This window comes from Podarcis filfolensis (assembly GCF_964270895.1).
Source record: "Podarcis filfolensis genome assembly, chromosome: 18".
In the NCBI taxonomy this organism is placed as follows: Eukaryota; Metazoa; Chordata; class Lepidosauria; order Squamata; family Lacertidae; genus Podarcis; species Podarcis filfolensis.
In genome coordinates, this window is record NC_139622.1 from 3,148,111 (window position 1) to 3,170,343 (window position 22,233).

A 22,233-nucleotide genomic window follows, 5' to 3' on the forward strand; every position below is an offset into this window, starting at 1 on the left:
AGGGAGTACTTTGGCACCACCGACGAGGAGGAGGAACTGGAGGGATTCAGGGAATCGGAGGTGGAAGGAGGTACAGACTCCGAGGAGGAGGAGTACTTGGAAACCGGAAACAGCAAAAGGTGGAGGGAAGTGTTCGAAACTTCGGAAGATGAGGGAGGTTCCTTCAGGGGTTTTGCTCCCTCGCCTCCCGCAGAGGAGGGGAGGGAAGGGGGTGAAGGGGGCCCTGGAGGGGAGGTGGATGTCAGGGAACTGTCATCTGAGACGAAGGAGGTGAAAGGGCTCATGGAGGGTGAGAGAGACCACTCAGCGGAGGAGGGGACCAGCAGGGGGAGAAGTGGAGCTCCAAGGGAAAGTGAGTCGGAGGGAGGGCTCAGAGACACTTCAAGCGAGAACAGTGGGGAGGTTTCAGGACCTCCCGTAGGGACACCCACTCCTCTGCGGAAACTGTCACGCCGAGAGTCCAGAAGACGCGTTTCCGTTAAGGAGCTTTTATGCTGGAAGAAGTTCCGTAAACGCCCACTGTCCGATTCAACGAGCGATTGATGGAGCCATGCTTAAGGAGCTCCATCACAGACAGAGGTTTGGGAACTTAGCCAAACTCTGAGGGATCAGGATTTTACGCACAAGCAGCTCACCATCCCATCACACCTATATTTGAAAATATTGTGGAGAAGATAAGGCACAGAAGGAATGTAACAGGCATCATTATTTGGAAAATTAGGGAAAGCAGGAAGGAGGGCAGAGGGGGAGTCCAAAGTGAATTGATTGCTAATTGGAAAAAGTTGTGTTAAGCTCTTTTGAAATACAGTGGTACCTCGGGTTACAGACGCTTCGGGTTGCGCATCGCGCCAAACCCGGAAGTACAGTGGTACCTCTGGTTGCGAACGGGATCCGTTCCGGAAGCCCATTTGCAACGTGAAAAGAACGCAACCTGCAGCGGTGCGTCTGCGCACACACGGGTTGCGATTTGCCGCTTCTGCGCATGCGCGTTATGTCATTTAGCACTTCTGTGCATGCGCAGACGTAACCTGAAAGAACATAACATGAAGCAGACGTAACATGAGGTGTGACTGTACCAGAATGGGTTACTTCCAGGTTTTGGCGCTTGTGCATGCACAGAGGTGTTAAATCGCGCTTTGCGCATGCACAGAAGCACCAAACCGCGACCTGCGCATGTGCATATGTGGCGCTGCAGGTTGCAAATGTTCTTCCCACATGGATCACGTTCGCAGCCCGAGCGTCCACTGTATATAAATAATTATATACTGAACCATGATCCAGGTGCTTGGCAGCTGGGAAGGCTGATGTCCTGGCAAGCTAGAGAGACCGTGGGGTTTAATCCCCACTCAGTCACTTGCCCCGCGTCACGGCCTCTCCCAGGTTTGGGGTGGTCACGAGGGTGAAACCTGGATGCATCAGGGCTTCCCTGGTTTGCTTCAGGGGATGTGGTAGTGGGAGAAAAAACTCCTCATGTTTTTATCCGCGATCTAATCTAACCTTGGGGTGCCACTGAAGACAGTTAGGAAACTCCAGCTAGCGCAGGATTTGGGGTCCAGGTTGCAAAACAGGGGGGCAAAACAGGTTGAGCATGTTCTGGTCCAACTGCCAATTAGTTTCCGGGCCCAAACCAAAGTGCTGTTTTTGACCTCTAAAGCATGGGTAGGCAACCTAAGGCCCGGGGGCCAGATCCAGCCCAATCGCCTTCTCAATCTGGCCCGCGGACTGTCCGGGAATCAGCGTGTTTTTACATGAGTAGAATGTGACATTTAAAATGCATCTCTGGGTTATTTGTGGGGCATAGGAATTCGTTCATTTCCCCCCCGCCCAAAAAAAATATAGTCCAGCCCACCACAAGGTCTGAGGGACAGTGGACCGGCCCATGGCTGAAAAGGTTTGCTGACCCCTGCTCTAAAGCCTTAAACAGCTCAGGACTGCAATCCCTCCAGGACTGCCTCTCCCCATATAAACCAACCCGGACCCTGAGATCGTCCTATGAGGCCCTTTTTCGTGTGCTTCCTCCATGTGAGGTCCGGAGGGTGGCAACGCAAGAACAGGGCCTTTTCTGTGGTGGCTCCCCGTTTGTGGAATGTTCTCCCAAGGGAGGCTCACCTGACGCCTTCATTATTCTGTTCTGAAAAGAGGCATTCCCTGTTCCTGAATAGATGCGTTCTCCCGTCTCTTGCACGCCGTAGATTTTGCTTCTTCTTAGCTCAGGGAACATCTGTGTATAATGAAGGCGCCAGGCAAACTTTCCTGGGGAGAGCTTCCCACAATTGAGGAGCCACCACAGAAAAGGCCATGTTCTTGTGTTGCCGCCCTCCGGACCTCTCGAGGAGGAGGCACAGGAAGGAGGGCCTCAGAAGATGATCTCAGGGTCTGGGTCAGTTCATATGGAGAGAGGCAGTCCGTGAGATATTGCGGACCTGAGCCGTTTAAGGCTTTATGGGTCAAAACGCCCAACATCTTTGATTATTAGCCACCTGGGAGTGATAACTGGAGGACCACAGTTTCCTCATCCCAGCTCTGGCAGATAGAAGGAGGACTCCTGACTTGCCTGAGCCTCTTTTTTATAAATATAAAAAATGGTCATCTCAGTGGCGTAGTTCTGCCCAGTCTATCAACCTTCTCTGAATTCAAATGGGTGTCTCATTCCAATGGCAAGAAAGAGAAACCCAGAATTCAGGAGACCACTTCAGCTCCCCCCTGATGAAACATCCGTGGGCCATCTGGGATGACTGAGCAACTCAAAACTCAGCATGAAGGTTACACAGACACTAACATACAAACATACACACTTCTTCCTCTAGCAGAAGTTCTGCCGTTGCCCTTCAAGCAGAACTCCTGGGGCAGGCGTGGGGTTTTGTTTTTTTACCACGGCTGCAGTGACTTAGGAAGAGGTCTGTTGTTAAAGGAAAAGGAAAAGGAATATATATATATATATACTGCATAAATTTAGGGCTTGGGGGTTTTGTTTGTTTTTCCCTGATGAGATCATTGCAACAGATTTGTTGCAAAATGTTGAGCAACTTCCCCATTGAAGTCTGCGGCGTTCTAGCAGAAGGTTTGCATTGCAAGCCAAGTTCCATGGGGCAAAGGGGTGTTTCTCATAATAACCAAAGAGGGCATCCTGGGGTCCCCTTAACTTTGGTGCTTTCCCAAACCCTGGGCTTTGAGGGGAGCCAGTGGGTCTCAAACCCTCAGCAAGTTAGGGGCTTCCCCTCCAGGTAAAGACAGACTCCGGCGGACAAAATGGATGAGACCAAGACTGGGCCCCATGGTCAAGAAGGCGGTTTCTGCCCGTGCTGTAGAGGGAAGTGGAATAAATGAAAATCTGCCCTTATTCCCTCATGGGGGACACAAGAGCCCTTCTAGAGTCCTTTGCAGGTTCTCCATCGGTCAGAGAAAATAACAGAGGCCAACCAGAGAATATTGAGAAGCAAAGCAGCTCGTAAGCCTGATCTTTATTGATCTGTTGCAACAGGGTGCTCCCCTCACACGCAGGAAAGGAGGAGGACTCAGAACAAAGGTGTGTCCGCCCTTATATAGACATTTTAAATTGCCCGCCCTGGAGTCCAAGACCACCCCCATATACATCATACCTACATCACAGAAAGGGCGGTCTACAACAGAAATCTGAGTGCTTTGTTTATTTTGTAATGTTTTTATTAGCAAATTTGAAAAGACTTAACCACAATGCATATGTCAGTGAAATGTGTCAGATATAAAGATAGCAAAAAGACAATGAATGTTAACATAGACTTGGTCCAAAGGACAATCCTAGTTTCATCATACAGAAATAACCAGATATTAACCATTAAGTGGTGACAGCAGCCACGAAATTAAAAGACGCCTGCTTCTTGGGGAAAAAGCAATGACAAACCTAGACAGCATCTTATTTTTTTTTATATGAATATTTATTAGATTTTCCAATTTTATATAAACACAAAAAGAAAAAGAAAAAGAAAAATATTAAAAACAAATCAATTTCAATAACAGTTTTTCAATAACATGATTCTTTGACTTCCTCATACCTCCCCTTCTTGTTTTCTAGTTCAATTTGTTAATCCAGCAAATCCTAATCTCTTAACATTCCTTTTAAAATAACACCTTATTTTCCACTCAACTTTTTTTTTTAAAATTTAATAACTTAAACAATTTTAATCCCTATTATCTTTGTCATAACAGCTAGAGACCACAAAAGTTCAATCCAACATCTTTTCAGAGTTCATTAATTTTGTAGTATTTCTGTAAATAGTCCTTAAATTTCTTCCAATCTTCTTCTGCTGACTCTTCTTCCTGGTCGCGGATTCTGCCGGTCATTTCTGCCAGTCCCATACAGTCAATCAACTTCATCTGCCATTCTTCCAGAGAAGTGCTTTGTTTAGCTCCTGTCTGGCAGGTTACCTGTTACTGGTCACTTGATTGGATACCCTGGGGAGCCTGGCCAGTCTTTTGTAATGATAAATATTTAGTTCCTGAGCCAGGTCACAGGCTCACCCTATTCATACACAGACATACCCTTAAGACAGGATTTGTGAAGGAAAAGAGGCTTTTCCATTTGACTTTGCAGAGAAAACATTTGGTCAGTTTGGGAGTCAAAAATGGTTTCAGGGCTGTTTTCCTGTGCTGCTTCAGACATGTGGTTTATATATTTATGTACATGTTTGCTTGGTACATTTATTAATATTTATTATATACAGAAAACCTTAATTTTTTTATTTCAGAAGTGAGGGACTGGTGGGGCTTGTCTCCTATCTAGGAGAAGGAAAACAGAGATTCCAAATCTCTGCTGCCTTACGGGAGATGAAAGGGCTCAGGAGTGAACCCTACACAAATCCAGAGCGAAGTCCCTAAGGCAGGCAGGGCCATTTTAAGCATATCCGGCGCCGTGGTGCAAAGCTCCCTACGTTTCCCATAATTTTTTAGGGAGGATGGGGCTGCCGGTGGGGCTGGAGGATGTGGGCAGCAGCTGGAGGGCAGCTCCTCCGGCAGGGAAGAGGCGGAGGCTGGACGCGGCGCCCCTAGCTCAGCTGGACGCTTTGTGCCGCGGTGGCCATGGCAGGCAGAGGCTCCGGGCGCGGCGCTGCTTCAGCGCTGCATGGCGGAGGCGGGCAAGGGCGGCGAGCTGATGCCAGGAGGTGCCACCTCCAGCCTCCGCCTCTTCCCTGGCGCCCTCCAGAACTTGGTGCCCCGGCGCCCCGTGCCACTAGCCTCTATGGGTAAGACGGCCCTGGTGGTTGGAGGGTGCTTTGCATGCCTCCTTCCAGCAACTCCTGCAGCCAAGATGGTGCCAAAGGTCTTGTTCTGATTTCCTTTGGACGCCAGCAAGGCTGAACGGCGGGTCTTGTCATCTAGGCATCCCAGGACCTCCAGACGCACTGACCAGGCTTGGGCCATGGGGAGGTCATTTCTGAGCCGCTCACGCAGCGGTTTGACTTCACCCCCAAAGCACACTGTCTCTCGAGACAGATGGCTGTCAACAATGCCGGTAGGCCATGTTGGTCTGACTCTGTATACAAGGCAGCTTCTGACATTTTGACGTGTGTGTTTCAGCGGCGAGAGTGGTGCAGGGAAGACGGTGGCTGCCAAATACATCATGGGGTACATTTCCAAAGTTTCCGGAGGTGGCGAAAAGGTGCAGGTAGGTCATTTCGCCCTTTGACCCTATCCCAAGTCTGTGTTTTGTTTCAGTTCTGAAGTCTTGCTTCCTGTCCCATGGGCCAGGTCTGGGCTCCACATCTGGCTAGATGATTCGGGCTGATTTAGGATCTGGCTGTGGGTTGAGACAGGTTCAAAGCAGCCTTAGATCGCCCCTGCTCAAGTTCAGCCGTCTCCGGAGCAATCTGGGGCTGTTAGATGGGTCAGAGGGGCTGCCAGGTCTTCCTTCGCTGGCCAGCTCCCCGCAGGGAAGCTGCTGGGGATGCAGTGCCCTGCAGGATCAAGCCCTCTGCTCACCAGCCAGCAAGGCTAATGAAACACAAATAAATAATAAAACCTGAACTGAACATTTGCCTTGCCCCTGAATTGGTACAGGTCTGGTTGGGGGTTCCCCAGGTCAGGATCCTGGGTTGAATTCAGAGTTATTTACTCTGCAAAAGGAGGCGAAAACTAGATTCAGGAATGCCGTGAGGATTTAGGGCACCTCAGTTCTATTTTGCCTTGCTCTCTTGTGCTCAGTTCCACTGATGTTGGTTTCTTTTTATTCCAGCATGTTAAAGATATCATTCTCCAGTCCAACCCGCTGCTGGAAGCGTTTGGCAATGCCAAGACTGTCCGGAACAACAACTCCAGTCGATTCGTAAGTCTCTGCAGGGTCGTTGTTTGGGGAGCGAAGACTTAGAATCATAATCATAGAATCATAGAGTTGGAAGAGACCACAAGGGCCATCGAGTCCAACCCCCTGCCAAGCAGGAAACACCATCAGAGCACTCCTGACATATGGTTGTCAAGCCTCTGCTTAAAGACCTCCAAAGAAGGAGACTCCACCACACTCCTTGGCAGCAAATTCCACTGTCGAACAGCTCTTACTGTCAGGAAGTTCTTCCTAATGTTTAGGTGGAATCTTCTTTCTTGTAGTTTGGATCCATTGCTCCGTGTCCGCTTCTCTGGAGCAGCAGAAAACAACCTTTCTCCCTCCTCTATGTGACATCCTTTTTAAAACTTGGAGCCTCCAGTTTTGGTTGCTGCTGCTGAAAATAGGTCAGGATGGGGGACCTCAAGGCAGGGGACCAAACGCAGCCAAAATACATGCTGGGGTTTTTTTTAGTTGAGATTCCTACACTGAAAAAGTGGATTTGCAAAATGACCTGCTGTGGGTTGTCTCCTGCTAAGTTCTACTCAGAGAGCACTTGAAACAAATGGGCCTTGGTGACTCATGCCCATTGGTTTCAGTGGGGCTACTCTGAGTAGGGCGAACATTCAGCACGAGCCTGGGTCTCCGTCTCTCCCTGCCAGGGAAAGTACTTTGAGATCCAGTTCAGTCGTGGAGGGGAGCCCGATGGAGGGAAGATCTCCAACTTCCTGCTGGAAAAATCCCGTGTGGTGAGCCAGAACGAAAGCGAGAGGAACTTCCATATCTATTACCAGGTAGGAGCTGACGAAGCAGGGCTGGGTCAGTTAAGTGTCTATATGTCCATCTGCCTAAGAAGCATATCTAATGTATTGTTGCTTGCTTGCTCGCCTGCCTGCTGTTCTGCAACCATGCTGGAGTGGCCCTGGCCACCTACTGGTGGCTAGGTGAAGTACAGCGTGGTGACAGCCTTGCAATTTTATTGTAAGGTAAGAAATTAGATTAAAAAATTCCTTCCAGCAGCACCTTAGAGACCAACTACGGTAAGTTTGTTATTGGTATGAGCTTTCGTGTGCATGCACACTTCTTCAGATACCACATGAAAGCTCATACCAATAACAAACTTAGTTGGTCTCTAAGGTGCTACTGGAAGGATTTTTTTTTAAATTTTGTTTCGACTACGGCGGACCAACACGGCTACCTACCTGTAACTAGTGAGAAATTAAAGAAAAGTGCTTGTGCAAGGAGGCACAGGGATGCTGTCAGGGACTCAGGAGCAGGAGCAATGGGGAGAGAGGTAATGGAGAGCGAAGGGGAAGAATCCGAGGGCAGCGTAGGGGAGTATGACAGTGGCCCGAGAGATTCTATGAGCTTCTCCAGCGAATCAGAAGATTCCCAGAAGGGGGCGCCTATGGTCAGGGCAAGGGGGGTCCCAGGGGGGACGCACCAGAAACAAGGAGCCAGAGGGGAACCCCAAAGCAGCAGTGGAGGATCGGGACCAGTTTCCCCACCAGAGCGTAGTGGGGGGGAAGAGTCACATGTGTCAGGGCCAGCGTCTCCTCCAGCGGGGAGAGAGAGTGAGTCAGGGCTGACCACGCCTCCAACGGAGGGGAGGTCAGTTGCAGCTAGCCCCCCCCAGAGGGGGAAGCAGTGACAGCAGCAGCAGTGAAACAGTCAGGAGGAAAGTTGCCGGCTGGGCGCGCGCGCCAAGTTCAAATGTACAGGCGCGGGGGACAGCAGGAGACCCGGATGGGGAACCAGCTCCTAAAGCCTGCCGGAGGGAGGGGGAAGGCTCAGGGGAATCAGCGGGAGAAGAGGCTAGAAAGGGCGAGACCCCGGCGGGCAGGCGGACCCAGAGGAGGAAAGAGCAGCGGAAAAGGTGGAGCAAGGCTAGAATCTTAAATTGGTGTCAGGGAGGAGGAGACTCAGACGGAGCATCAGCGGTCTAACAGTTGAGACGTAGAGCTGCGCGCTGCGGCTCTGGAAGTGAAACTGAACTTCAATAAAGACTTTGTACCTAACAACGAAGCAGCGTTGGTCCTTTGTGAGCTGGGACCTTGGGCAGCTCTGACAGATGCGCTCACAATATGCACCACTATGCACTGACTGCCCGGCCAGAGGTAGGCATGGTCAAGCACTTCCCCATGCCCAAGATCTGTTAAAGATGCAACTTCTAAACCTTGAGCATTTTACCATCCCTGCTGCCAGTCCATGCACGAAGAATATTGCCTCTTCCATGCATTCTCTCACCGCAGAAATCTTTGGTAGTCCTGCCATCTGTGTTTGTGTTGCATATTTTTTCTCCCCCACATGTCTCGTTTTTCAGCTCATCGAGGGGGCCTCCCAAGACCAGAAACACAATTTGGGGATCATGAGCCCAGATTACTACTACTACCTGTCCCAATCAGAAACGTACAAAGTGGACGGAACGGACGACCGGAGCGAATTCCATGAGACAATGGTGTGGTCATATTTTCCCCTTCGCATCCCAAATCATCAAAACGCTGCCATTTATTAATTACCACGGTTCCCAAATCTGTAACACCCTTATATGCTCTCCCTGCCTCTCTATAAGCTCCAATGGGCACCAGCAACCACTGGCTGTTGGGGACACGGGTGGCGCTGTGGGTTAAACCACAGAGCCTAGGACTTGCCGATCAGAAGGTCGGCGGTTCGAATCCCCGTGACGGGGTGAGCTCCCATTGCTCGGTCCCTGCTCCTGCCAACCTAGCAGTTCAAAAGCACGTCAAAGTGCAAGCAGATAAATAGGTACCGCTCCGGCGGGAAGGTAAACGGCGTTTCTGTGTGCTGCTCTGGTTTGCCAGAAGCGGCTTAGTCCTGCTGGCCACATGACCTGGAAGCTATATGCCGGCTCCCTCGGCCAGTAAAGCGAGATGAGCGCCGCAACCCCAGAGTCGGTCACGACTGGACCGAATGGTCAGCGGTCCCTTTACCTTTTTAACCACTGGCTGTTATTTGCAGTCAGCTATAATGTGGAATTCCTCCCTCTCTCTCCCTCTCTCTCTCTCTCTTTCCTGGGCTCCCCCCCCCCACACCACCCAAGAACGCCATGGACGTCATCGGGATCTCTGGCCAAGACAAACAGCTCATCCTACAGATCACAGCCGGCATCCTTCACCTCGGCAACATCGGATTCCAGGAGCAGGGCAACTACGCCCAGGTGGAGAGCCCAGATTGTGAGTTGCTTGCCAACCTGCATTGCAGCGGGGCTGGACTAGATGGCCCTTGGGGTCCCCTCCAATGCTACAATTCTGTGACCCTATGAAATATTGCTCCAAATGAAGCGGTGCAAAAGGCCTGGGGAACCTCAAGCCCAGAGGGTGAGAAAACATGGTCTTTCGGGACTCCATGGCCACGCCCCTCACCAGCCCTGATTCACAGCTGGAGAATAGGGAGGGGGCAGTGTGTGTGTGTGTGTGTGTGTGTGTGTGTGTGTGTGTGTGTGTGTGTAAGAAACTTGCCCTAGCCTGGGAGGGAGCAGAATGTGTTTTTCTCATGCAAAGTGTCCTTCAAGAGGTATCGGAGATAAATGTTTTAAAATTGATTAATGATTACCATGGATAGAAGAAGATCAGGACAGCAGGGGTCAGCAAACTTTTTCAGCAGGGGGCCGGTCCACTGTCCCTCAGACCTTGTGGGGGGCCGGACTATATTTTGGGGAAAAATAATGAACAAATTCCTATGCCCCACAAATAACCCAGAGATGCATTTTAAATAAAAGGACACATTCTACTCATGTAAAAACACACTGATTCCCGGACCGTCCGTGGGCCGGATTTAGAAGGCGACTGGACTGGATCCGGCCCCCGGGCCTTAGTTTGCCTACCCATGTCCTAGAGTAAAATATACATCAGTATGACCGTCCCCCCCAAAAAAAAGACCATAAAACCTTCATTCCCCCCCCTTTAATCATAGATATGAGGCATCCTTAAGACATAACTGGAATTTTAATTACATAAAAATCAGGAACTGGGATGGCTTCTGTAAATCTGGGAGTGTCCCACGAGCACCAGTGGCTGCTTACCTGTGTCTTGCGAACGGCAGGGGCTGCTTAAAATGGCGGCCGCTCAAGCGCTGCTGCTGCTGCTGCTGGCACCAACAAAGCCCAGCCCCCTTCCTCCTCTAGGCAGGGCAGGGAGAAGCCGGGAGGAGGGAGGGAGGAGGTGCCACCAGCGCCGCCATGGGAGGGAGAGGAAGAGGGAAAGAACTAATGCGCTGGTGATCCAAATGGCGATTCCTGGACCGTCTGTGGGCCGGATCCAGAAGGCAATTGGGCCTGATCTGGCCCGCAGACTTTAGTTTGCCTACCCATGGGTTAGGCTGAGGTAAGATGGCAACTTACCCCAAGTTCGTCAGGCAATCTTTGTGGCCCAGCAAGGGTGTGCGAACCGAACTACCCTACAAGGTTGTTGTGAAGATCATTCCCTAGCCCTGAAGTTCAGGGTTATGCGGTGGCCGTGAGTTCCACAGGCCTTTCTAGAGATGCTGCCTCTCCCTCCCAACCCCAGTGCTGGCCTTTCCTGCCTACCTCCTGGGGATCGACAAGAACCGGCTCAACGACAAGCTGACCAGCCGGAAAATGGACAGCAAGTGGGGGAACCGGAAGGAGTCCATCAACGTGACCCTCAATGTCGAGCAAGCTTCCTATACCCGCGACGCCCTGGCCAAGGGGCTGTACTCCCGAGTCTTTGACTTCCTTGTGGAGGTGAGGACGGGCCTCATCCTGGTCCAGGGTGTTAGGGGAGGCTGGGGCCACTGGGGCAACAGGGAGTCTTGTCTATCGCTTCCAGCTCTGTGGTTCTTTGGATCCCCAAAGTGTTGGGACAAGATGGCAGCCCCTTCATAGCTTCCAACTCAATGGTTCTTTCAATAATAATAATAATAATAATAATAATAATAATAATAATAATAATTTATTACTTGTACCCCACCCATCTGGCTGAGTTTCCCCAGCCACTCTGGGCGGCTTCCAACAAAGATTAAAAATACATTAAAATGTCATACATTAAAAACTTCCCTGAGCAGGGCTGCCTTCAGATGTCTTCTAAATGTCAGGTAGTTGTTCTTCTCTTTGACATCTGGTGGGAGGGCGTTCCACAGGGAGGGCGCCACCACCGAAAAGGCCCCCTGCCTGGTTCCCTGTAGCTTTGCTTCTCGCAGTGAGGGAACGGCCAGAAGGCCCTTGGAGCTGGACCTTAGTGTCTGGGCAGAACGAGGGAGTAGCCCCACAGAGAGCTCATTGCAGTAGTCCAAGCGGGACATAACAAGAGCATGCACCACTCCGGCGATCCAGTCCGCGGGCAGGGAGGGTCTCATCCTGCATACCAGATGTAGCTGGGAGACAGCTGCTCTGGATACAGAATTGACCTGTGCCACCATGGATAGCTGTGGGTCCAAAATGACTCCCAGGCTGCACACCTGATCCTTCAGGGGCACAGTGACCCCATTCAGAACCAGGGAGTCCCCCACACCTGCCCGCCCCCTGTCCCCCAAGAACAGCACTTCTGTCTTGTCAGGATTCAACCTCAATCCATTAGCCGCCATAATCAAATATGGAAGGGTGAGACTGGTCTGCTTCTCTCTTCCGACTCTATGGTACCTTGGAAAGCAAATATGGAAGGGTGAGAGTGGGCCATTCATCACTTCCAGTCCTATGGTTCCTTCAAAATCATTAATGGAAGGATGAGACTTGTTTGGAGAGCAGCCTGCTTCTTTCTTCCAACTCTGTCGTTCTTTGAGCACCAAATATGGAAGGGAGGAATAGCCTGAGAGTGTTGGAACAAGATGGCGGCCCATTTCTTCCTTCCAGCTCTATGATCCTTTAAAAACCGAACATGGAAAGACGATAGTTGTTGGAGAGCAGCCTGTTCATCGCTTCCAACTCTATGGTTCTTTGAAATAGAGGGGTGGGAGGACTATTCGACAGGATCCACCATTGGTCCTACATTTGACCTCTTGAAATCTATGGAAAGGGTTTACTTGGGCACATTAAGTCCAATGGGTTTATTCTGAGTGGAACTTAGCTGGAAGCAAGCCTTTGCCTTTAGGATTAGTGGTTTGGGCAAGATGGCAGCCTGCTTTGCTGCCGGTTCCTCGGTTGTCCGCTCTGCATTTGTGCAACCTTCTTGTCATCCTTCCGCCATGTTTGGATGGTGACCAATCCTCTCTGCTTTGCCTCAAGTCCATCAACAGAGCCATTCAGAAGCCACACGAAGAGTACAGCGTTGGCGTTCTGGACATTTATGGGTTTGAAATATTCCAGGTAGGTGTCTTTGTTCATAGCAGCCCCTCTCAAGGCCCTGATCCACACCTCCTTGAGCCTTTTCACCTGGCTGGAAATGGGTCCTTGAACTCTGATAATGCCTCTCGCTTGCTGGGATGAAGGGTCAAGAGTGGTGTTTCTGTGTGGGGGTGCAGGAGAGACATTTGCATGCACTGCCCCACCCACTTTGACCTCTGGCCAAGCCCACCACTGCCATATGGCCCCCAGAAGCTTCACCCAAGGGGAACATGGATCTCACTTTGAAAAACCACCCCAGGTTTAGAAGATAGGTGCGGGGGTTAGAAGATAGGTGTGGGGGTTGAATTCTCTTGCTGTCTCCAGAAACCACAATACACCGATCGCCACAGTTTGCAACCTGAACTGGGCATGTCTCTGTTCCCTGTGATATTATTATTATTAATAATAATAATAATAATAATAATAATAATAATAATATTTATTTATATCCCGCCCTCCGCAGCCAAAGCAGGGCTCAGAGCGGCTAACAACAATAAAAGTAACACAGCATTCTAAATTCAATTCATTCTAAAATCAATTAAAATCAAATTAATGGCAACCATTGGGCTAGAGTTCTGTGGGGATTACCAAAGGAGGGGGTCAGACTGTGCCTCGGCCAAAGGCCTGGTGGAACAGCTCTGTCTTGCAGGCCCTGCGGAAAGATGTCAAGTCCCGCAGGGCCCTAGTCTCTTGTGACAGAGCGTTCCACCAGATCGGGGCCACAGCCAAAAAAGCCCTGGCTCTGGTTGAGGCCAGCCTAACCTCTCTGTGGCCTGGGACCTCCCAGATGTTTTTGTTTGAAGACCGTAAGGTCCTCTGTGGGACATACCAGGAGAGGCGGTCCTGTAGGTACGAGGGTCCTAGGCCGTATAGGGCTTTAAAGGTTAAAACCAGCACCTTAAACCTGATCCTGTACTCCACCGGGAGCCAGTGCAGCTGGTATAGCACCGGGTGAATGTGATCCCGCAGCGAGGACCCCATAAGGAGTCTCGCTGCAGCCTTCTGCACCCGCTGGAGTTTCTGGGTCAGTCTCAAGGGCAGCCCCACGTAGAGTGAGTTACAATAATCAAGTCTGGAGGTGACCATCGCGTGGATCACAGTGGCAAGGTCAGGGCGAGAGAGGTAATGCCTTTTAATCTCTCTCCTCCCATCAGAGAAATGGCTTTGAGCAATTCTGTATCAACTTTGTGAATGAAAAGCTGCAGCAGATCTTCATCGAGCTGACGCTGAAAGCAGAGCAGGTGAGGTCTACGCCAGGGCTCAAGAGGGCGAATGCAATGCTCCAGACCACTTTATATAGCCCCCTGCAGTAGACAAGTCATTAAACATTTAAACGCCTTTAAGCGGTTTGTTGCTGATATCTATGCATGCCACCTTGAATGTATTTTAATATAGAAATGCAGAGTCTAAATGAAATGAATAAACATATTCTGCTGTAATGCTAGAGCTACAGCAGCCATCAACTGCAGAGTGATGACAGCCTTACAACTGTATTATATAGCAAGAAAAAAAACCTGGAGTTTGGAAAGGGTTTCCTCCCCCACCCCCTTTCAAGGTGAAAAGAGGGGGTTTTCTAAAAACAAAATCAGCAAGTGTGCCCATCTAAGTCACTTGACAGACAGCCTCCCCACACATCAATCAGGGTGACATCAAGAGTTAACTCCTCAATTCTTGATATGTTGTGGTTTCTTTGAAAATAAAAAAACCTCGCATTTCCAGCTCGTTCTCTTTGCCTTAGGAAGAGTATGTGCAGGAAGGGATCAAATGGACCCCAATCGAATATTTCAACAACAAAGTGGTGTGTGACCTCATCGAAAACAAGCTGGTAAGAGAACCTGCCCCCCCCCCAAAAAAGTCCCCTTTTACAAAACAAAAGGTGTAAAGGAATGGTTGAGCATAGACTGCTATACCCTGTACATTTAAATCACATTACTTCCTCCAAAAAAATAACCCTGGGAACTGTAGTTCACCCCTCAGAGAGCTATGATTCCCAGCACCCTGAACCAACGACATTTCCCGTGGTTCTTTGGCATTCATGGGCTTGCGATGGGTGGTGTGTACATAGCCGTACTCAGAGGAAGCCCATTCAGACTTAACGACATGCGTGCCTAAATTCCATTCATTTCAACACGCCTACTCCGAGTAGAATTTAATTGGGTGCGACCCAAAATGTGTGCATAGAGTGTCAGGAGTTCAGCCTACACTCAAGTAGGACCCTGGCAGAGACACATGCTCGACTGGCATGTTCTCTCCTTCCTGGTCGATTGTTCGGGAGCTTCATAAGCTTTCTTCAGCTCGAACATCACAGTGACCGATGCCAACCGACACCGGCACACTTAGGGATCCGCAGAGTTTGCGCAGTTGCGTAACAGACCTCAGCAACTCAGCATTTTGGCTAATCTACTTTATTGACATATAAACACACACAGAGCACTGCAACATGGCTCCCTCTCTCTCTAGCATCAGACAGCAAAGAGAGAGAAAACAAAGGACAATAGTCCCATTTCACGGAACACAGAAACACAAACATCCTGTCTCCGTCACTTCCCACTCTGTGGAGTCAAAACATACACCGTCATGTGATAGACAACAATCCCATGACTGCAACCAGGGAGCAGGAATTCTAACATAGAGAACAGGCTGAATGCCAGCAAGGCTGAATCAGGACGTAATTAGCCCCCCTCCACTCTTTTCTTTCAACTCCCAGAATCCTCCTGGCATCATGAGCGTCTTGGACGATGTCTGCGCCACTGTGTACGCCAAGGGCGACGGAGCTGACCAGACACTCCTTCAGAAGCTGCAGTCGGCTGTGGGGAACCACGAACATTTCAATGGGTCCAATATGGGATTCATCATCCACCATTACGCTGGCAAGGTCTCTGGAGCTCTGTGGGGCGCTGTTCTTATCTACATCAGTGGTTCCCAATTAGCTAATTTGCTACCCTCATATTATTTTGCTTTTAAAGCCCATTTTTAAATAAAAGTCTTGTGGATCCTTCCCCCCTCCATTTCATTTCTGCACATGCGGCATCTGCTGGGGATTTTCTGTTTGTGGCTCATGCATTGCAGGGGGTTAGTCTGGATGACCCTTGGGGGACCCCTCTTCCAACTCCGCCGTCCTAAGATTCCATGGCGCTCGTTTCCAGGTCTCCTACGACGTGAGCGGCTTCTGCGAACGCAACCGGGACGTGCTCTTCACCGACTTGATCGAGTTGATGCAAAGCAGCGAATTGTGAGTTGCCAGGATCCCTGCGGTCGTGAGTTTCCCCGGAAACATCTGGCAGTTAGTTAGCCTCTGTTAGAAGCAGGCTCTGGGAATTTGCTGGATCCAGGATGGGAAACCAGCAATGCTCCTGGGAGGTGAAATTCAGTGGCTTCTCGAGGGGCTGCAGGTTCCCCTATCCTTGACAGAATAAGATTTAGTCCCTGCAGTATGCAAGAGATGGAGAGACACGTCTGTTTAGAAGAGGCACTCAGTCCTGAGCTACATAGAAATTATCTGTTCAGAAGAGGCATTCTCTCCTCAGATGTGAGTGAGTCCAGAGCAGCTGTCTACCAGCTCCATCTGGTACGTAGGCTGAGACCCTATCTGCCTGCGGACTGTCTCGCCAGAGTGGTGCATGCTCTGGTTATCTCCCGCTTGGACTACTGCAATGTGCTCTACGTGGGGCTCCCTTTGAAGGTGACCCGGAAACTACAACTAATCCAGAATGTGGCAGCTAGACTGGGGACTGGGAGCGGCCGCCGAGACCACATAACACCGGTCTTGAAAGACCTTCACTGGCTCCCAGTACGTTTCCAGCACAATTCAAAGTGTTGGTGTTGACCTTTAAAGCCCTATACGGCCTCGGCCCTGTATATCTGAAGGAGCGTCTCCACCCCCATTGTTCTGCCTGGACGCTGAGGTCCAGTGCTGAGGGCCTTCTGGCGGTTCCCTCACTGTGAGAAGCCAAGTTACAGGGAACCAGGCAGAGGGCCTTTTCGGTGGTGGCGCCCGCCCTGTGGAACGCCCTCCCACCAGATGTCAAAGAGATAAACAACTACCAGACTTTTAGAAGACATCTAAAGGCAGCTCTGTTTAGGGAAGCTTTTAATGTTTAATAGACTACTGTATTTTAACACTTTGTTGGAAGCCGCCCAGAGTGGCTGGGGAAACCCAGCCAGATGGGCGGGGTATAAATAATAAATTATTATTATTAATTATTATTTTATATTTATATTATTTATATTTATATATTTAGAATAGTTAATCCCACCACAACCACCTGGGGGCAGCCCCACCCACTTTGCGAACCACTGCTCTAACCACTACACCACACTGGCTATTCCCAGGGTCAGGGACAAGGAGGGTGGAGGGGAAGTGAGGTGGACAAAAATATTTCGGAATTAACCAGCTGTCCTGAGTCGTGTTGACAACAGGGGACTGTTTTGCCCTGGTGGCATCAAAGTCACCGCAGTTTGAGGAAGGTAGACCCTACCTTGAAGAGGAGGCTCTCCTGCCCATCTATTCAACCTTTAGAGAAGACATCTGAAAGCAGCCCTGCATAGGGAAGCTTTTTAAGGTTTAATGTTCTATTATGTTTTCATGTATGCTGGAAGCCACCCAGAGTGGCTGGGGTAGCCCAGTCAGATGGGTGGCGTACGAATAATAATAAAAAAAATTATTAACAACAACAACAACAACTATTATTAGTATTATTGCCGGATCCCTCTGTTTGGTCACTGAAAGGGCAGAGAAAAAGCAGGCGAGGGTGCATTGGCTTTGGGGCTATGTGTGTACTCTCACACTCACACCCAGCTTAAAAATGGAGCATGAAGTTTCTAGACTTCATGAGTGTGCTTGGGAAAGTGCATGGCACTGCTCTTCCGGGGAACGTGGGGTGGGGTTTATTGGCTTGACATAACCAGGCCCCCAAACCTTTCGCCTCCCAGCGGGTTCATCCGGGGACTCTTTCCAGAAAAACTCGATGCGGATAAGAAAGGGAGACCCACCACAGCGGGATCCAAAATTAAGGTGAGTCTTTGTTTGGCCTGATCCGTTTCATAGCTGAAGCTAGGAAGTGTTTGCGTGGGGTAAAACTATCCATGTATTATGAAGTCCAGAATCGGAGGCAGAAGCAGGAGACCAAGAGGCAGAGAGGAAGTCTGTCTGGTGAAGAGTCGCGGATTTCTCCCCCTCCTGCTGCAACCAACTCCCCTCCCTCTGGTCTCCCAGAACCAGGAGAGGCATGAAAGGGGCGGAGGAGAGGTTGGCTGCATGAAGGCATAGTCTCCAATTGCTTGGGGAAAGTCCTGGACAGAAGGGGTCTTAAATAGTTGTGGGGAGGCAGGGACCTTCAAGACTCACTGAAGAAGAGTCGCTGTGCTCATCAGGCCTGGTGCTGCTGTGCAGATCCTGCTTTTCCTAATAAAGAGTTAACTCTGCTTGCTTCCTGTGATTGGCTCATTCCTGTCATTTGGACCCTGGGCCAACACCAAAAAACCTGTGTCTTCTGCTGTCCATCAGGCAATGGCTTTTCCCACCTGCCTTGCTCCACCGCCCAGCCCAGGATTTCCCAGACTTGGATCTTCAGCTGTTGTTGGACTACAAGTGCCATCATTCCTAGCTAGCAGGACCAGTGGTCAGGGATGATGGGAATTGTAGTCCAACAACAGCTAGTGGCCCAAGTTTGGGAAATCTTGATCAAGTCCTGGGAACCTTTCCCAGACTTTGAGAACAGCAAAAGCAGCTGGGAAGAGTGCATTGTGACTTGCCATTATTTTTACTTATTATAGTTTAGCTATTCTTTCTTGTAACTGATAAGTGTAAACTGTTTAATTATAATCTGCTGATTTAATTTTATTGTTTATTATTGCATTCTAATTGATTATTGAATATAGCTTTATTTGATATAAGTTGTTTATTTTAAGGGACACAGATGGCGCTGTGGTCTAAACCACAGAGCCTAGGGCTTGCTGATCAGAAGGTTGGCAGTTCGAATCCCTGCGACGGGGTGAGCTCCCGTTGCTCAGTCCCAGCTCCTGCCAACCTAGCAGTTCAAAAGCACATCAAGGTGCAAGTAGATAAATAGGTAGCGCTCCGGCGGGAAGGTAAACAGCGTTTCCGTGCACTGCTCTGGTTCGCCAGAAGCGGCTTAGTCATGCTGGCCACATGACCCGGAAGCTGTACGCCGGCTCCCTTGGCCAATAAAGCGAGATGAGCGCCGCAACCCCAGAGTCGGCCACGACTGGACTTAACAGTCAGGGGTCTCTTTACCTTTACCTGTTTATTTTAAAATTATTGTAACTTTATTTGTATTGGATCAAATTGTTATGGTGAATGTTTGATGTTTCATTATGTTTTTATATGTGTGGCTGGGGCAACCCTGCCAGACAGGCTGGGTATAAATAATATAATTATTATTACTATAATTATTATTATTTCCCTAAAAGAGGCAGGCCAATGATCTTGTGAACACCTTGATGAAGTGCACCCCCCACTACATCCGCTGCATCAAACCCAACGAGACCAAGAGACCAAGAGACTGGGAGGAGAGCAGGTAAGAAAGGACGGCGGGAGACCCAGATCGGACAACTGAGAACTGAGAACATGAGGAGAGTCCTGCCTGGATCAGGCCAATGGCCTATCTGGTCCAGCATCCTCTTCTCACAGTGGCCAACTGTGGGAAACCCCCAAGCAGAATTTGAACACAAGAGCAGCTCTCCCCTCCTGCGGTTTCCAGCAACTGGTGTTCAGAGGCATCGCTGCAGAGGGCCTTCTTGGTGGTGGCACCCGCCCTGTGGAACGCCCTCCCACCAGATGTCAAAGAGATAACTACCTGACATTTAGAAGACATCTGAAGGCAGCCCTGCTCAGGGAAGCTTTTAATGTGTGACATTTTGATGTATTTTTAATCTTTGTTGGAAGCCGCCCATAGTGGCTGGGGAAACCCAGCCAGATGGGCGGGGTACAAATAATGAATTATTATTATTATTATTATTATTATTATTATTATTATTATTATTGAATGTCTCATCTCAGAAGAGGCATTCTATGCTGCTTGAGAGAGGGAGAATGTGGATTGCAAAACCCTGTCTTCGAAAAACCATTCTCTCTTCGGTGGGAGGATGAAGAATGAGAAAGGCAAGCTGTGTCTTAGAAGAGGATGACAAGAGGGGAGCAGAGATTCCCTTAAGAGAGGCATTCCCTTCATATATATATATATATATATATATATATATATATATATATATATATATGTTTTTTTAACATATCATTTCCAACATTCATACCGGTAATTTCTTATCTTCTACATTATTTTTGACTTCCGTCAACTCCTCTGATGATTTTCCGTTTTTATCACTTATTCTGCATTTCTTAATTTCTCTATTACACTTAATTATCATTAACTAATAATTCTCCTCATTGTCTTTCTTGCAATATTTCAAATAGTCCACCTTACAAAACTTCTTGCAGTCCTACCAGCGTAATCTGTTCATCACAATAACTTTTCAAATAGTTCATCTATTTGCTCCAGTCTTCTATGAATCTCTGGTCCCGCAGGTTTCGAATCCTTTCTGTTAATTTATCTAGTTCTGCATTGTCCATCAATTTCATCCTCCATTCTTCTTTCGTCGGTAGTTCTTCTTGTTTCCATTTTTGTGCCAATAATATTCTTGCTGCCGTCATCGCATATAAAAACAACTTACAATCCTGTCTATTTATGTCTCCTACAATGTCAGAGAGGCAAAGAAAGAATTTCACAAATGCATATATCTTAAGAGACGTTACCTTCTGGGTCAGACAAAAAGGCACACAGGGTAGCAAGCTGCACCTTAGAAGAGGTGTTCTGTCCTACAGGAGGGAGATTGGAATGCCTCTTCTATGACATTTACAGCACTCTCTTGAAAACAAAGAACCGAGGCAGGTCTTCCTCTCTTTCAGGGTGAAACACCAGGTGGAGTATCTGGGGCTGAAGGAGAATATCCGAGTCCGCAGGGCGGGCTTCGCCTATCGCAGGCTGTTCCACAAATTCCTGCAGAGGTAGGCAGAGACCAGAGTGGCGGGGGAAACTCAGCCAGATGGGCGGGGTATAATATTATTATTATTATTTTATTATTACTTCCTGGGGGTCGGAAGTGGGGAGGGGCTGCCGGGCTGGGCTTCCACGCTTTTTCACCTTTATAACAGAAGGTGGGTTCTGCAGACCCCCACTACACCCCTATTAAGTAGCGGGTGGACATAGCAGACGACACAGAGATTTCTCCAAGTACCGTATTTTTCGCTCCATAAGACGCACCAGACCACAAGACGCACCTAGTTTTGGGAGGAGGAAAACAAGAAAAAAAATATTCTGAATCTCAGAAGCCAGAACAGCAAAAGGGATCGCTGCGCAGTGAAAGCAGCAATCCCTCTTGCTGTTCTGGCTTCTGTGATAGCTGCGCAGACTGCATTCACTCCATAAGACGCACACACATTTCCCCTTACTTTTTAGGAGGAAAAAAAGTGAGTCTTATAGAGCAAAAAATACGGTAGTTCTTTATTTGTAAGCTGGAACTGAACTGAACTGAACAGCTCAGCCGGCCTGCTTTTATAGGCAGCCGGCTGTCAACGTTGTAACAACAGCAACCCAGGATTTCCTGCCTAAATTAACTGACGTGGACCTGAGTGAAAACTATATACTGGGTTCACGCCCAGCGCACAAACATGCTTATCATTTGCATATGGTGATCTAGGCACATATACACACCTCTGGGCAAATTAAGATGGCAGGCGGCTGCGTTTCACTAGCAAGGTGATACGCAGGGCACCCCAAAAGCACAGTTTTAGCAGATTATTATGGGGGGGGGGAGAAGGCAGCAGGTTTCAGAGCCCTCTAGACTACCCACCGCTAGGGCTGAGCGATATATCATCAAAAACCAGTTTCAAGTCCATATTATAAGACAGTATTAGTTTCAGAATTTTTGGTATATATTGTGAATCACCATGTGTTTGTGTGCTGTGCAAAATTTACGATGCGGGGGGAAACCGTGAAGCCTCTACCTGGCTCCACCCTTATTTCAGACATGGTGATATATCAGTATATTGCGATGTTTAGCTGGTGTTAAAATAGGGTTACCAGATGTCCCCGTTTCCCACGGGCAGTCCCCGGATTTGCGAATAAGTCCCCGGAAAAATTGCATCCCCGGAATGTCCCCGGATTTCATCTAATGTCCCCGGGAAACGCAGCAGCGGCAGTCTCAGCAGCCCGGAGCAGTTGGCTCTGGCTGGCTTCAGGAGCTGCACGGAAGTCCCCATCTGATGGTGGTGCAGGGGCTCCAAGATGCAGCTTCTGCCTCCACCTTCCCTGACCCCAGCAACTCAGCTGTGAAGGGAGGCTTCATGCTGCCTATCAGAGCTTGCGTGCAAGCAGGAGGGGGCAGGGATCTCTCAGGCAAGGAGAAGCCTCCCTGCCCAGCTGAGGGAGCCCTACCCCCTCCTGCTTGCACGTAAGTAAGAGTTGGGATGGGGCTGCTCCAAAAGGCAGTGTGAAGCCTTGCCTCCTAGCTGAGGAATCCCTGCCCCCTCCTGCTTGCACGCAAGTAGGAATGGGATTGGGGCTGCTCTGATGGGAAGGAAGGCATCGCGCTGGCCTAGCCTTGCCACCACCGCTGCTCTTGGCCC

The 22,233-nt window shown here is 49.3% G+C and overlaps 1 protein-coding gene across 1 annotated transcript in view; it reads left to right on the forward strand.

Moving 5' to 3' along the window:
• Positions 1–22,233, forward strand: part of MYO1F (myosin IF) — a 60,801-nt gene that overhangs the window by 25,803 nt on the left and 12,765 nt on the right. Inside the window, exons 5-18 of the mRNA XM_083594404.1 lie at positions 5,554–5,641; positions 6,209–6,298; positions 6,955–7,086; positions 8,616–8,750; positions 9,354–9,486; positions 10,819–11,015; positions 12,492–12,572; positions 13,745–13,831; positions 14,329–14,415; positions 15,298–15,465; positions 15,737–15,822; positions 17,523–17,604; positions 19,023–19,129; positions 20,515–20,613. Of these exons, the coding sequence (XP_083450530.1) occupies positions 5,554–5,641; positions 6,209–6,298; positions 6,955–7,086; positions 8,616–8,750; positions 9,354–9,486; positions 10,819–11,015; positions 12,492–12,572; positions 13,745–13,831; positions 14,329–14,415; positions 15,298–15,465; positions 15,737–15,822; positions 17,523–17,604; positions 19,023–19,129; positions 20,515–20,613 (1,572 nt within the window). The remainder of the gene's footprint in view (positions 1–5,553; positions 5,642–6,208; positions 6,299–6,954; positions 7,087–8,615; positions 8,751–9,353; positions 9,487–10,818; positions 11,016–12,491; positions 12,573–13,744; positions 13,832–14,328; positions 14,416–15,297; positions 15,466–15,736; positions 15,823–17,522; positions 17,605–19,022; positions 19,130–20,514; positions 20,614–22,233) is intronic.